We start from the raw sequence: 16,717 nt of genomic DNA, 5'->3' as shown, positions 1-16,717 counted from the left end.
GTTTTAATTTCCTAAATGCTTCAGGGGATCTGGATAAATGGAACATATTAGCTAGACTTAGACTCTTTATGCTGGTCAAAGCAGAGGCTCCAGAGAATGAGAGTAATAATAAGTCAGTAATAAATTCAGTCAGATTATTAGAGATCTTTTGTTTTCTCAGAATAGCACATCTTAACCTCTTTAATATTTTTGCTGATGAAAACAGTATCAAAAGAGCTTAATCTGCAATTTAAATCCCCCCCCCCATTTTACTTACAGCTCTTCAAATAGCTTAAAGCAGGAAAATGAGCTACTGTTTCAATTTAGGTATAACTTCATCAGCACATTTAACTTAGCAACTTAAGTTACTATTCTAACACATCTGCTGAGAGATTGTTATCCAGCCTCACTTCTTTACCATTGCCAGGGGATTCTGAATCTAAAGTTCTTATATTATTTCCTGGCCATAGCAGGCTCCAGACTCATGTTACGAAATGAACTGATAAGGATAAACCTGCTGTAAGAAATTGAATTTGCTCTAAGACTATATTATAGTCTCACATTAATGAAATGAAACTCTAGCCTATTTTATGCAAGGCATAAAATGACAAATGCATTCAGTTATTCCAAATGAGCTTCTGAAAACACAGCTACAATTTATTTTCAATAAACCATTGTGAAATATTTCCAAATAATATAATTGTTTTTAATGGGACAATTTTTTTTAGCTAGTGTATATGCTGTCAGCAACAGCTTTGGCCAATGTTATTTTTTAGTTTGTACCTCATACACATTATGCCAATATATGTTCTATTGAGACACAGAAGATTAACACTGAATCATTAGATAGGTGTTCAGAAATCTTCAAAGTCGTTAAAACTTTCATTAACCGAGCCATAGGGTTGGGAGGCTTCTGTCTTCTGAAAATGACCTTATAATTAAAATGCTTGTGCTTTTGTAAGAAATAGATGTGCATTAGAATAAATTATGTGATAGCAACTTTAGGCAAATTTTGATTGGATGGTAAAAATATACCGTAATTTCAAGAAGTGCCTCAAGAAGGTACTTAATTTGGGAGTGTGTGGAAATTTGATGTAGTGGCTAAAGGTGCTGGATTAGAAGGCAAAAGACTGTATGGAAGCTCCCTGAGTAACTTTGATCAAATCATTTTCTCTCAGACCCAGGCAATGGCAAACCATTTCTGAAAAGATGGCCAAGAAAACTGCAAAGGGTTGTCCAAGCGTATCTATCCCTTTGAGTCGAGCTTATTTTTTACTTCTTCCTTTAAGAGATTCTTCTTGCAGGACAACCTGATATGAATGGTTCTCAGGTAGAGGAAAAATTCAGTTAAACGTTAATGGCTGTTACCCGGCTTCTTACCTTTCTTTTCTAGGGCTTTTCCCAAGAAAAACTGGAATAATCCAGAGGAGCAGGCATTTGTGACCATCATTTATTTGCTGTCCACAGTTCTGAAAACCATGTACATCCTACAGGATTGTTTTTCCCAGTAATTCCAATTAACTTTGAATAGATGAATAGAATATGTAAAACTGAAAGACATTTAAATGCATGTGCGCATGAAGGAGTGGAGTGATGAATATCTAATGAACTAGCTGATGATTCAGTGAGTTGATTTTCTTTCTTTTCAGCCTCAAGAGATGTTTAAAAGGATGGTGGTTTACAATTCATCATTTAAAACTAACAAAAAACAAGTAAAATCCTATTTCCTTTTTGTATATGTGTTTGATATTAGTGAGCTGTCACAGTTTTATTTTGTTTCTGTCTCATAATATTAAGATAAAGATGCAAATAGCAAGCTTTGGTTTTTGTTTCAATGAATGCACACAGTTCTGCTAGATTATGAAGAAACTGGCTATGAATACAAAAAATATTTAATATTACTGGTGACTCTTAGACCTTTTCATTCAAATATAACATAACATAAGGGATATGGATTTTTTCCCATTCCCATTCAATCTTATTTCTACTGGATCCTTTGTTGAAATTAATTGATATCATTCAGAAAATGGTTTGGTGATAAATGAGGAAAAAGATGGATTGCGTGAATCCATACAGAATGGCCAAGGTGGCATAAATTAGTTCTCAAATTAGTACATTAGTTGCAGCTGTCTTTGCCAGTGGTTGTAATTAAGGTTGGATTTTGTAAAAAAGTATATTCTGTTTTAATCTTAGCTTTTCTAGTATTCTTGGTTAATTGTCAAAGAATGCTTAGATTGTTTTTTCAAAGACTGTCAAAGGTTTACTGGTGTAGGCTTTCATGTCTACTAATATCTGTTGGGCAATGCTGGACTTCAGGGTTTTGTAACCAGGGTCTAGAAAATAGATTTCCTGATGTCTCACCAGCAACTGTGGCTGCCATACACAGAGGTTTGTGCAAGGCAGACCACAGGCAACTCAGCAGGGGCTGACTGCAGTCCGTCTCAATCTTTATTTCCCATCACACCTCTGATTATGTCAGCCAGTTGCTGGCTAAACCCTGATTCTTACTGTGTAAGAAACACTAGGTAGGTAGGAAAGAATGAAGTGAGTGATTCACAAAAGCCATTGTTTCTTGAGGGAAGCTGGACCTATTGATGCTAATCTTGAGAGCCTCAGGAATGTTTGCTTATCCTTGCTCTCAAGATACCATTACTGCATGCGTGTTACTGTGAACTCTCCATGTATGTTGCCAGGCCTTGACAAGGAGCAAACTGAGACAAAAATGGCAATAGGTGTGTAGAATATCTAGTCCCATTTTGTAATGCAATGCAACATGTCTAGGAAACAATGAGAGAAGATGGGCAGGAACCCTAATTGCTTAACCATCACAGAAAGAACCTGAGAAGGAACCTGCTTCAATCTTTCTTTGCAGCAGGCAGTGATCCCATCATGTTTTAAGACAGCCATTATTTTGCCAGTGCCAAAAAAGTCTACAATTATGGGTCTCAGTGATTGCCGTCCGGTTGAATTTACATCCATCATTATGAAATGTTTTGAGAGGTGATAAAGGAAAAATTATTGTATCTAGCCTCCCTCCAGCATTTGACTCGCTTCAGTTTGCTTACCATCCAAATTGCTCCACAGAGGATGCTATTTCTTCTGTTTTCCATCTGAGCTTGGAGCCATTAGAGGAAAGATGCTGCAAATGCTGTTTGTCTAGTTCAGTTTGGCATTTAATCAAATCGTCCCTCAGCATCTAGTAGACCAACTGGGTCGTCTCAGCTTTAATACTCCTTTGTGCAACCGGATTCTTGATTTTCCTATTAAGAGGCCCCAGTAGGTGCAAGTTGGGTCTAATATTTCTAACAATATTTTCTTGAGCACAGGTTCTCCTCAGGGCTGTGTCCTAAGTTTGCTGTTGTTCACCCTGTTGACCCATGACTGTTGTGCTAGTATGCTACTATATGTGAAGTATGTGGATGATACAACAGTAGTGGGCCTTATTCAGGACAACAATGAGGATGCTTTACCACAAGGAGGTAGAGGGTTTGGTGAACTGGTGTAATAAAAGCAGCCTTGTTTTAAACATTGGAAAAACTAGAGATCATTGTCAATTTTAGAAAAGGCAGGCACAGCCACACACATCTGTGTATTAATAATTTATCTGTGGAGATGGTTAACAGCATCAAGTTTCTGGGTGTGCAGCTAATGAGTAGTCTGGCTTTGTCAGCCAACAGCGAGACACTGGTGAAGCGGGCGCAGCAGCATGTGCATTTTCTGTGTTGCATGAGAAAAGTACATTTTTCTTCACCTATCCTTACCACTTTCTATAGAGGGATGATCGAGAGCATCCTGTCACATTGCATTACACTCTGATTTGGAAGCATTACTGCTTCGGACAGGAAGGCCATGCAGAGAGTGATGAGAGGGAGGCAGAGAAGATTATTGGCAGTTCACTTCCATCTATCCAGGACATAGCATATACGTGTTGCTTAACCAGGGTCTGCAGAGACTGGGACACCACACATCCTCTTCACAACCTGTTTTTCTTGTTACCTTCTGGGAGGAGGCTTCATGGTATCCAAAGCAGAGCATCCAGATTCAGTAACAGTTTTGTTCCATAAAATATCAAGCTTCCCTTTCCAATATGTATTCAAGATGGACAGTGATAGATAGATAGATAGATAGATAGATAGATAGATAGATAGATAGATAGATAGATAGATAGATATGGATGTAGGTATGTTTATATGTATGTATATAGCATGTGTATATGTGTGTCATGTATGTGTACATTTTTGAGAGCAGGCAGTGTGCCCACAGTAAAAAAACGACAGTAAATCTATCTATCTATCTATCTATCTATCTATCTATCTATCTATCTATCTATCTATCTATCTATCTATCGTCTTGTGCCCCCCTGATTTTATTGTAAATAGGAAGCTCAGTTATAGTATCTGTAATTGCAGTCTTTTAAATATAGCGATGGCCTGAAATTTTAGCACAAGGATTCCAGCCACAGTTATGTCATAACATAGTTTAATTCTTTGCCTAGGAAGTTCAGTGGAGCAAAGCAGCTGAACTGTGAAACAGGATGTTTTATGTTTCAGAGATTTAAAAATGTTTGTTTGCTGCAGAAGATTGTTGATGAGTTAAATAAATATGCTTTACAAATGCTTTCTACTTTGTGTTTCTTGTGACAATCAGCAGTCCAATGCCTGCTTTTAATTCCCACATGTTCTACTCTAATTATGCTAGCGGAGTACAAAGGTCTTAATCAACATTTATCTAACCCATGACCTTCAAATTGGATGGATTAAAATAAATGGGCAATCTAAATGTGAAGACCAAATTCAGGAAATCTTCAGATTAAATTATCTAATTCTTGTGTTCTAAAAGATAGATCTAACCTTAAAAGCTTGTGTGTTTTAATGTCAGGAGGAATATACAATTTATCTCTTTCTTTCTGGCTTTTCTTTCATACTTCTTTCATTTGATCACTATTTTTATTTAGAGCCTACTATGCATGTATTTGATTGCCAACCTTATTTTCAGGGCTTCCAAAAATATGTGGAGGACTTTGATCCCTATACCATGGTAAGAAGTATAAAGTGTAAGTCAGGGGTGGGTTCTAAATTTTTTTACTACCAGTTCTGTGGGTGTGGCTTATTTGTGGGCGTGGCTTTGTGGGGAGTAATGTGACTGGGTGGGCATGGCCAACTTCTTTTTTTTTACTTTTAAAAGCATTTTTTCTACAACCTTAAGAGGTTGCAGGAAAAAATGGTTTTAGAAGCTTCTGACGATCAGGCAACTCAGCTGGGATCGCCAGAGGCTTTTAAAGTCTTTTTTTTTTTCCTACAACCTCTTTGGCCAAAGAGGTTGCAGAAAAAAAATGCTTTTTTGAAGAAAAAAGTGCTCAGAGCAAGCTGCGGCAACTCAGCTGGGATCGCCAGAGGCTTTTAAAGGATTTTTTTTTCCTACAACCTCTTCGGCTGAAGAGGTTGCAGAAAAAATGCTTATAAAAGCCTCTGACAATCCCAGCTGAGCCGCGCGATCATCAGAGGCTTTTTTTTTTACTTTTAAAAGCATTTTTTCGGCCAAAGAGGTTGTAGAAAAAATGCTTTTAAAAGTAAAAAAAAAGCCTCTGATGAGTTGGGCAGGTAAGCGAGTGGTGACCGGGCCGGGAACCGGTTCGGGGGCATGGCCAGCTAATGTTATTATTGGTTCTCCAAACTAGTACAAATTTTTACTACTGGTTCTTGCGAACCAGTGCAAACCGGGAGCAACCCACCACTAATGTAAATGACCAAGGAGGAAGGGTTTGTGGCTTAGTGGTAACTCACATGCTATGCATGCTGAACATCCCACATTCAGTACGTGGTGTCTACCCAAGAAAAGCCTTGCTTGATTAGACAAAAATCCTGCCGATCCAACTGGAAAAACCTGCCAATTCAGCTGGGTGACATAGTGCTTATCCAAATGCACCCAGAAAGCTATCAAGTAGGATACAAAATGTATACTTTTTCAGCATTGCCGTCTAGCAATTGTTATTAAAGTATATTCCCTTTGATTCGCTCTCTTTTACATTTTTCCTCATATTTAACACATTTTCCACATCATCCATATTTTTATACTATTCTGTAAGGTTTCCCCTTTATTCATCTTCTGAGGTGAAAATGCCACCAAATTATAATATTTCCTCATAAGGAGATGATTTTTATTCAGTAATTTTGGTACAAGCAGGGTGGATAAACCCTGGAATATCAGTATTGAGATACATAATGAATGATGAATGTATAAGGCAGGATCTATGTATTTCCCTTTTTGTAGCAGAGATTGCTTACTGACATTTGTTTAATTTTGTAACATTTGTTTAGTTTTCACCAGACCAGATTATGGGAAAAGATGTACGACTCCTTCATATAAAAAAGGTACTGTTTAAGATGGAAGAAAGATATTGTATTGTAATTACTACATTCAGTAGAGGAATTCCATTTCATAAAATTCAGAGATGAGCCTTCCCACTGAAAATTAAGTTCTGATCTCAGCTGCAGCTATGATACATTTATTCTTGTATTATGAAGGACAGCTTCATTTTTCAGTTTAGTTGTTTCTTCTTTCATTGGCTTTGAGTCAAATCAAATCTTTATTACAGCTATAGACCAGCTTGTTGGCATGAAATATTATGCTATTGAAAGAAAAAGCAAACAAAACCTATGAGGTGAGTGGGCAAGCACAGATAAAGTCTCCATACATGCAATACGTTGATGACAGATGAACACATGAATACATGTAATTCCACAATTTAATACTCGTCCATTAACACTTCACTGAGGTTGAGAACACTGGGAGAACCTTCTAAATCAGGGGTGTCAAACTCACATCGTCACAGTGGAGTCACAGGACATATCGGGACTTTTTTTTCCCCTTCGCTAAACTGGCCGTGAGCGTAGCCAGCGCATGATGAATCTGACCCACGCGCCGGGAGTTTGGTAGCCCGGTTCTAAATGAACCTGTTTGATCTTAGGAAATTCTTTATATTTTCACTTACCAATACTTCTGCCTTTTGAAAAATGGATAGATACAGTGTGCAATAAAACCTTTTCAATGATGATGCATCGTTCGTAGAGTATCTTTCTCAGATGGCAGAAGGATGGACAACCTTTTTTGGGCAATTAGCTAAAATTCTTTTTTTTCTCTCTCTCTGAGGCTTTTAATCGCATCTGTGTTGCTGTGCTTGTTCTTCTGACTTAATAAGATTTTAAATATTTTCTTTGGTTAACACTGCTGACGGTGTTATTCTCATTTATCCTTTCTAGTGTTTTCTATTATAACTTTTATTGCACAGCTTGATATCATTTTTACAGAAAATTAATGCATAAATATTATACCCACTGGTCTATCTACCAGTGGAATTATGGTAAACCAGTTTTACCTACAAACCTTTAATTCCAAATCTGGTTTACAGCAAGAAGGGGAACTCATTTTGTAAGTTCATAACATAAAATTAACTAGTATATAATGTTAAACTGCAACTGCAACCGTCTTGACTACTGCAACGCTCTCTTCCTAGGGCTGCCCTTGAAAACCACTCGAAGGCTTCAACTGGTGCAGAATGCGGCCGTGCGGGTTGTGATGGGAGTGTCCTGACACTCCTATGTTACACCCCTCCTGCGCGACCTGCATTGGCTACCAGTTGCCTTTCGGGTGAGGTTCAAGGTGCTGGTTATCACCTATAAAGCCCTTCATGGCCTAGGATACTTGTCGGATCCCCTGCAGCCAGCAACAATCTCCAATCGCCCGGTGCGTTCCCACAATTAGGGCCTCCTCAGGGTGCCATCAGCCAGACAATGTTGGCTGGCGACCCCCAGAGGGAGAGCTTTCTCTGTGGGTGCACCTACCCTTTGGAACCAACTTCCTTTGGAGCTCCGGATGGCCCCTGACCTTCGCTCGTTCCGCCATGAGTTGAAGACCTGGTTGTTTCGTAGTCTGGACTGATGGGGGGGGGGTTCTTAATAGTTTTAGATTGATTTTAAACTGTTTTAATTTGGACTTTTAATTTCATATTGTTTTAATGTGCAATTGTGCATTTTATTGTTGTGAGCCGCCCTGAGTCCAGTGCAGATAAGGCGGCATATAAATCGCATTAAACTTAAATTTAAACTTAAACTTAATTCAAGAAACATAAATACTGTATATTCTTTTTTTTTTCAAACTCTTTAACAGGAAGGATCATTAGACCTTGCAGTAGAAGGTGGCATTGATTCCCCAGTTGGAAAAGTAATGGTGTCTGCTATTTATGAGGGTGGTGCTGCAGACAAGCATGGTGGGTATTTGCTAAGAAAAAAGCTGGAATATAAGGCATCTTAACACTTGTAAAATAAAGTTAGCTTTAACTAGGCATTTTCCAGAAGTGCAAATTATATCCTCAGATTGGAATATCCTCAAGTTATCTCCTCAGAGTGGCAATTTATTTCTAAAATATTTACACTTAAATTAAGACTAAGTATTTACCATTCTCTCCAATTTTCTGAATGCTCTGGGAAAAATTATGGTGAGAACAAAGTTGCATGATCTAATTTGTTGGTGCATTGGGAAATGGTTAATTCTTCCTGTCATGTGTTCTTCTAACTGCTCAAATATCAAAATGTTTAACAAAATGTAGATGTCTCAATAATGTATATGTGTATTTGAGATAGGCACCAATATAAAAGTTTACAAAATAAAATGTGCTATTTTAGAACATAACACCAGTGACCCCTACTTTCATCTGTTTCCTAAATACCCTCAACAATATTGCTATTGTGATGTCTGGTAAAATAAATAAATTGAAACACTAATAGATTTTAATGTTCATTATTAACTTAGAATGAAGATAAACAAGAACCACATATAATAAATGGCATAATTAAATAAGGGCAGTGTCATATGTCATAATTTAACATTGTGATAATTCAATTTTAGACGCTTCTTATAGAAAAAAATTGACTTTACAGAAAAGCATTTCTTGTGTAGCTAAACAAAATGCCTTATACAGCTATTTTATCTTCTTTTCTGTGAAGAAGAATAAATCAGAGGAGAACAAAACAGATATATAGAAGGGTTAGAAGCAGTGGTGGGTTTCAAAATTTTTTACTACCGGTTCTGTGAGTGTGGCTTGGTGGGCGTGGCATGGCATGGCTTGGTGGGCGTGGCATGGCTTGGTGGACATGGCAGGGGAAGGATACTATAAAATCTCCATTTCCACCCCGCTCCAGGGGAAGGATACTGTAAAATCTCCATTCCCTCCCCACTCTAGGGGAAGATTACTGCAAAATCCCCATTTCCTCCTGATCAGCTGGGACTTGGGAGGCAGAGAAGAGATGGGGGCGGGGCCAGTCAGAATTTTTACTACAGGTTCTCCGAACTACTCAAAATTTCTGCTACCGGTTCTCCAGAACTGGTCAGAACCTGCTAAAACCCAACTCTGGTTAGAAGTAATAAACGTTACTTTGCGTGCAGACACTAGTTAACTCTATTTGTATTATTACATTCATTCTGAAAAGTGTTTTAGTGATTAAAGTATCAGACAGTGATGGTGGAGATTGAGATTGAAATCCCTAACCAGCCATGACATTCATTGGAAGATTAGGGACCAATCTCTCATCCTAGCCTACCTCTCAGGTATGATAAATATAATCTTATTTGGAGGAAGGTTTGAATGTAATATATATATAGTATATAATAATCTTGCATGGTATGACCCAAATCTTATCATTCAGATTCTCATTTTCAATAACAATTTCAGTAAAAGAAAGATAATATGGATTTGCTTGTTCCTTTGCCCTTTATTTCCGTTATCAGGAGGTATTGTGAAAGGAGATGAAATAATGGCTGTAAATGGCAAGGTTTTGTTGGATGCTAAACTGGATGAAGCTCGGGCAGCTCTTGCGAAAGCATGGAATGTGGGAGGGGTAAGTTGGAAGAGATGAATCTCATCTCAAAATGACATATCAGATATCCATTTTTCCCAAGAAGTGGCAATAAATAATTTCTAGCCTACTGATAAATTTATATTAAAAATTAATAACTCTTATAGCTATTGTACAGAAAAGCTCCAGGAATGGTATACAGGAATGGTAACAAACATAGGGACAATCCAACTCCTGACAAACAAATAGTTCAAAAACAAGCAACTGCAAGAAGATAAATAGGTACCAGGTAACAGCATTCTGTGCACCTTGGCATATAGTCATGCTGATCACATGACCATAGAAGCATCTTTGCACAATGCTGGCTCCCTTGACTAAGAAACGGAGATGAGCAGCACTCTCAGGGCAAACTTTTTTTATTATCATCTTAAAACTCTGTAATGAAACAATGGAATATGAAGCACGACTTCGCTAAGTAAGCATGGATATTATTAGCAGTCATTGCATTTTATTTAAAAACTGGTCATTTTAATTATTTTTTCAAAATAAAAAATATTCTAACCAAATTTCAAGAAAGATTGGATAAATAATGAAATAATTGACGGTGTGCAAAAAATATGTGCCAAACAGTCAAATTCCTTTTTTGAATGAAAAACAAAAAGTTCACATGGCCAGTTAAGAACTGATTTATTTAAACATGAAAGATATAATATATGCAGAATAATTCAGCATTATTTCCATCCCATCTATGCTTCAGAAAAAATTCCCAGTGATAGCCATGTGGCTCATCTTTTACATATATTCATATAATATTTTTCAAATAAGACTCTGCAGAGAATAGAAATTATCCTTGCCAAAGGAGAGAGAGAAAAATTCTAAACTGCTTCATTTCTGTTTAAGCAAAATGCTTCAGGCATATAATCCATGCTTTTAGTATTTCTGAATGTGTGTCAGTACATTGCATGCTGTTCTGACTTGGTGGGATGCTTATGATGAAAGACTGAGGAGATTAGCGAACAATCCAAGAGAGATGAAAGCTTCTGAATGTGGGACAGGGCATTTTTAGTAGCATCGAAAGTGGATCTTGGGGGGGAAGAAGAGCATGGAAGGAAATGAAAGAAACTGGAGTGACTGCTTGAAGAAAACTTATAAATCCTACTGGCAAAATGATTAATCACCCAAATGGAATGGAAAAGGGATATAAGGAAAGAAGATGTGAAAGCTGTTTGGAACATGATGGGAAATATGAAAAGGATGCTTGGTGGAAATGAAAAGCAAAAGGGACACAGGTTGAGAAAAATCTGTATTAGAGAATGAGTGAGAGAAGGATATTGGATAGTAAAAAAGATATTAGGTAGATAAAAAGTAATAGCCAGGCAGCAAGGAACAACTTAGATCAGGGCTGTCAAACTCGTGGCCCGCGAGCTGGATGTATCATGTGCTGGCCATGCCTACACCCGATTTAGCGAAGGGGGGAAAAGTCACAATACGTCACATAACGACACTGTGATGACACGAGTTTGACATCCCTGACTTTGATTAAATGAAGTAGAGAGAATAAATTACTTCTTTATTGGAGGAAATAAATTGTACTGAAATTGGCAAAGTGGACTAAATAAGGAGCCTCCAGTGGGATGAATGGAAGTGCAAATAAGAGCTATGAAATTGGGATGAGAGAATGTAAAGAGTATTTTAGAGTTTTGTGTGAGGGTGGAAATGTTAAGAGCAGGTTAGAGATTTGTATACAAATGATGGTGATGCAATTTAGAACCAGCAACACCGTACCATGGTGACTAACCAGAAAATCACATAATCGTGACAGGCTTATAACCTCAGCTCTCACTTAGTTGTTAAATGAGTCACTGAAGTCATTAAGGGAGACATGACATGATTGTGATTTATGTAAGTCCCAACTGCTTAACTCTGATTGACACAAACCAGTTGGGAAGCAGGCATATATAAGTGATCATATGAGTGTGATACAGTGATGGGTTGCCCCCTGTTCTTACCGGTTCTATAGAACCGGTAATAAAACCGGCGGGAAGCTCCACCCACCAACCCTGACATCATCAGAATGCTTCTGCGCATGTGCAGAAGAGCGTGCGAGCGAGCAAGTGAAGCAATCGCGTGCGCGCGGCCCTGTTATGAACCGTAATAAAGGTAAGTAGAGCCCACTCCTGGTGTGATATATTTCAGTAGTCATAAATGTGTACTGTTTGCAAAGTGCCTGGATGTTTGTAAATGTGAGGATTGGTTGCAAAGCTATTTTTTTACACTGTGGTAGATTTGAATGGTTACTAAATGAGGCAGTAAGTAAGCAAGGCGTAGTCAAAGAGAAGCATTAAAATGAATGCTATAAATGTTAGTGTCCAGGGAAAAAAGGATGAAAAGAAATGATTAATGTGAAAATTTTGGAAAATAATGTAGATGATTCATTTAGAGAAAAATTAGAGCAGTTCATGGAGTTCATTTATGTGTGGAGACATATTTAATGTGCATGTGAAAGCTGCTAAAGTTTGGAAGAATGCTGTTATTATTTCCCTACACAAAGTGTGGGGGGGAGTACCAAAATTGAATGCAAAAACTACTGGGGGAATAGTTCGTTAAATCTGCCTGTGAAAATGTTTGGCAGAATTCTGATAAGGGTATATGAAAGTGACAAAATGAGCAAAATTTCAGAAGTGCAAAGCACTGCTTTGTACTGGGATGGGTTTAGAGTTAGGGTTAGGATGAAGAAATAAATGTTTATTTGTTTATGGCCATTGGCCTGTTGTGAAGAATGAATGCTTATCAAAAAAAATAAAAATGTGTGTAAGATCATACTTCTGTCCATTTCGTTATATAGAAGTGAAAGTTGAAAGTCACAAAGAATGTAAAGTAACAATCCAGTAGAAATAGGGATTCTTAAGAATATTTGAATAAAACAAGAGATAAGGTCAAGAATTAGTATTTTAATTAATGTAGGTTGAATACAAAAGCATAAAAGAAATATTTTGAGTTGCTTTGGCAACAGAAAAGAAATGAATAATGATTCATTTCAAAACACATAGATCAGAAAGAGTGAATTAAGAGGAAAGACTACGAAGGCTATACTTGAATGGAATTGATGAAAAGGGGAAAAGCGGTGCTCACTGTTTTCTACACCATGTTTTCATAACAAACAACCTTCTTAATGTGTTATATAATGAAACCACACTCTGAAGATGTACTTTTTCATTCCCTGATCAATTACATATCATATTGATTAAGCATTTCTTCCACAGGATTGGATTGACTTGGTCATTGCAGTGTCCCCTCCCAAGGATTATGATGATGAAATGTAAGACTTCTGTATTCGCAGACATAAACTAGATTATCTTTTTATTCAATATCAATTGAAGTCCTTAAGTGCACCTCTAGTTGTTAACATGTTAAGCAAAATGTAGTCAAACTGGATATATTTCGACAAAGGAAAATTAGCTACTCATCCATTTGGAAGATAGAGACATCTGAACAAACAGGTTGAGAGGAAAATGTATCATTAAAAGTGTACAAGACCAGCTAGTAGTGGAATACTATAGGAAAAAATTAACTATCAAGATAACAAGTAGAGAAGCCTTTAACTTATAGGGCAATTATACATCTGTACTTTAACAGTAGATTTCTGTAGTTTATTTATATCTACTGAAGCCCAAACTCATCTCAAAAAATGATTCGCAGTATTAATAGAAGTAGAAGATGTCTTCTTAGTATCATAAATGAGACTGGCTATTAAACTTTTGCATTAATTTATATACATTTTATGTAAGAAAGGGGTGGGGGTGGAAGCTTCCATCTTTATTTAATATTTCACATTTTGTGTGTTTAGTGCTGCTGATCCTTAATAATCCATCAATCCCAAGCCAAATGGAAAGGCTTTGGAGGGCATGCATTTGTGTGCAGAGCATGGCTTTTCCTGCCTCTGTAAACAATGCAACAGTTTCCCATGGGTGATAATGGAGATAAACTCTTTTTCAATTTCTTTGCAAAACACATATCTGCTTACTTTTTTGCACGCCAATAATAAGCCCATCAAAATGTTCTGTTGTAACATCCCTAAAAAAACAAAATTTATTACATTTTCCTAATTTGTACTAACCATAATCCTGTATTAAGAATAATCCTATATTATGAAATATTTATAAAATATAAATAGTGGAATTTTCTTTAGCTGTTCAAGTTTGATGTGAATTTTTCCACTTCTTGTAAGCTATCTTTTTCATTAGGTTATTGTTTAATGTGTGTGTGTGTGTGTGTGTGTGTGTGTGTCCCACAAGTACTTCCCAGAATTGGATGCATTTCCATCATACATCAAGAAATGTGTTGTGCTGTTGTGCATGTAGAAAAATAGAAAAAAGCTATTCTTAAACTTTCCTGATTTCAGAATGTACCAATATCTGCACAGTTTATAGTTTATTTGCTTTTCAACTTCCATGAAAATCAGCCTAGTATTTAAATATCTTGGAACTGGACTGTCAAAAACAAATCTCACTGTTCACAGTGGGCTTTGAATATTGTTCACAGTGGATGATTGTTTTGCTTTGTTTGCTTTTTAATTTTCTTTTTTGTGTGTTATATTGCAACGAATTACCGTGTTTCCCTGAAAATAAGACCCTGTCTTATATTTTTTTGTACCCTGAAATATTGCCATGTGCTCAAAAGCCCAATTGGGCTTATTATCAGGGGATGTCTTATTTTGGGTAAAACAGGGTTTCTAAATATTTTTTCATTCATTCTATGATATAATTTTTCAGCAGCTCAATCCTATTCTAGCCTACTTAGAAGTACACATAATTGCATTTGTAGGGAATTGATTCTCAAGGAAAAGTTAGATCCACCAATCTTAAAGCAACAGAAAATTATACAAGAAAGGAGTCACACAAATTTAATATGTGAGATTTCCTTCTTTGTAAATATGCATAGAAATTTATGATACCTAAGAAGAAGAGAAAATCCATTCTAACATGGTAGTTCCAGGTCCAGTTGCTTATGAACTAGTCTAGGGGGTTGGTCTAGATGACCTCCAAGGTCCCTTCCAGTTCTGTTATTCTGTGAACTAAGAAAGTTATGAAGTTCAGTATCCATTTGGTGGCAAAAGGAAAGTACAAATTAGTCACCCTTTCTTGTGTTGTACAGTACTTGGGGGTAATTTTCTAACCCTATTTTGATTGAAGAGATAGCTCATGCAGCTCAACTTAAGAAGAACTGTGTATTTTTCTTTTACCACCAAAAACATTCTTATTCCCACATCCTTACCTTTGCTAACCCTCACTCATCCTTAGTAAATCTTCTTAGTGGTCTTGTCATGCTGACTTTTTTTTTTTCAGTTTCTTATGAAAAGTAAAGAATAAATGAAGTAAAGGAGGTTGTTGTTTTTTTACTTTGGTTCACAGTTTGCTTTTTATGTTGTTATTGCTTGACTGGATGGGCATTAACTGTATTTTTGTACTTTATTCTATTTCAGGACATTTTTTTAACAAAATGAGAGATACCAAATACATCTTTTGAAGAAAGCTACCAATGAATCATCATTCTTACCAAGCTACAAATCTTGGTACAAAAAAAGTACAAAAGAAGAAGTACAAACAAGAAGAACACAAGATAAATCAAGTGACTCAGGCCAATATGCTTTTACAACAATGTATCATGTCATTTCCTCCCATAAGCTATTACTGCTGCCCAGTTATACAGTAACATATATAGGCAAAAATTCACTGTACGTGATAAAAAAAACCAAATGCTAATTTTAAAATGAAGTGCAATTCATACAAAATCTTATAGTAACTGTCATTATTACAATGGAGAGAGTCATTTTTTTCCATAAGTAATATATTTATAGTCCCATACATAACTGAACAGAAATAAAGTGAAATCAGTGGGACTTATTTTCCAGAATATAAAAATTGTGGGGAGACATGAAAAAAGAAAGATGTAGCTGAAAATCAGTTCTATATTCTTTTGGGAATTTTTTTTCTCAGTTATAAACTACCTTTCTGCAGACTTTATGGAAAGAACCTTATCTTTTACAATTAAATTAAAAAATCTGTCCAATTCAGCAGATTTCCTTTGGATCAGAGTTAAAGCTGTTCATTGCTAGAAAGGCAATTTTAAAGTGATTAAATAATACACTGTTCCTATATTTGGCTAACTTGGTAATCCAAGTTCTGGTAAAATCAATTATACAATTCATGTGTCAGATAAATTATACTAGTGAAATTCTATTGGTTCAGACAAGAGCATCTGCAGAAGTTGGGGTACAAGACACTACCATCAAGTTTTTGCCATATTTTTTGCTGTGTCATCAGGTGACTGAACTGCTGAATTTCCATTATAAAATTTGTACTTTATTGTAGGTGATTATTTTATAATCTTCAGGTACTACAGAGTATAAATATTTAATTTTAATGTGAACCACATGTATCAAAGTTTATATTCATGAAATTATGTAATAGGCATTTTGGAATCAAAGTCCTAGAATCAAAACAAATTTTCATTAAAAGAATCATACAAATTTATTCTGAATACAATTTTTGTATTTGCAGTTTCATTTCAATTTCATTATAAATATTACATTGCCTTTGGTATCCTTTTCTAATTTACTTGTATTTAAAATATTTATGAGTAAGCAGTTACAAAAATGGTAATACAGATTTTGTAAAGATTACGCTTTTGTATTCTATCTTGAATCTGATTGTTAAATGACTAGGTACCCTAAAGCTACCCAGACAAGATACCTAAATATGGATAAAAATTTCTTAAACTATATTTTAAGGCAACATTTTGACATAAAATATGTATTGCCAAATATATGAACTATTCTGAATTTTAATAGCACTCTGAAAGTTATTAGTGAAAGACTATTCACATTA

General features: G+C 36.1%; 1 protein-coding gene across 4 annotated transcripts in view; it reads left to right on the top strand.

The window, feature by feature from the left end:
* The window catches only part of USH1C (USH1 protein network component harmonin), a 55,610-nt gene extending 39,235 nt beyond the window's left edge, over positions 1–16,375 (top strand). For all 4 annotated transcript variants that reach the window (XM_034416959.3, XM_034416958.3, XM_087879647.1 and 1 more), the window contains exons 16-21: positions 4,975–5,016; positions 6,297–6,350; positions 8,146–8,245; positions 9,763–9,872; positions 13,094–13,149; positions 15,313–16,375. In XM_034416959.3, the coding sequence (XP_034272850.1) occupies positions 4,975–5,016; positions 6,297–6,350; positions 8,146–8,245; positions 9,763–9,872; positions 13,094–13,149; positions 15,313–15,325 (375 nt within the window). In that variant the 3' untranslated portion in view covers positions 15,326–16,375. The remainder of the gene's footprint in view (positions 1–4,974; positions 5,017–6,296; positions 6,351–8,145; positions 8,246–9,762; positions 9,873–13,093; positions 13,150–15,312) is intronic.
* The last annotated feature ends 342 nt before the right edge of the window (positions 16,376–16,717 follow it).

The sequence above is a fragment of the Pantherophis guttatus genome, chromosome 1, assembly GCF_059756535.1.
Source record: "Pantherophis guttatus breed Tessera chromosome 1, ASM5975653v1, whole genome shotgun sequence".
In the NCBI taxonomy this organism is placed as follows: Eukaryota; Metazoa; Chordata; class Lepidosauria; order Squamata; family Colubridae; genus Pantherophis; species Pantherophis guttatus.
Note: the sequence above shows the minus strand (reverse complement) of the source record. Positions and strands in the feature narration are given on the sequence as shown.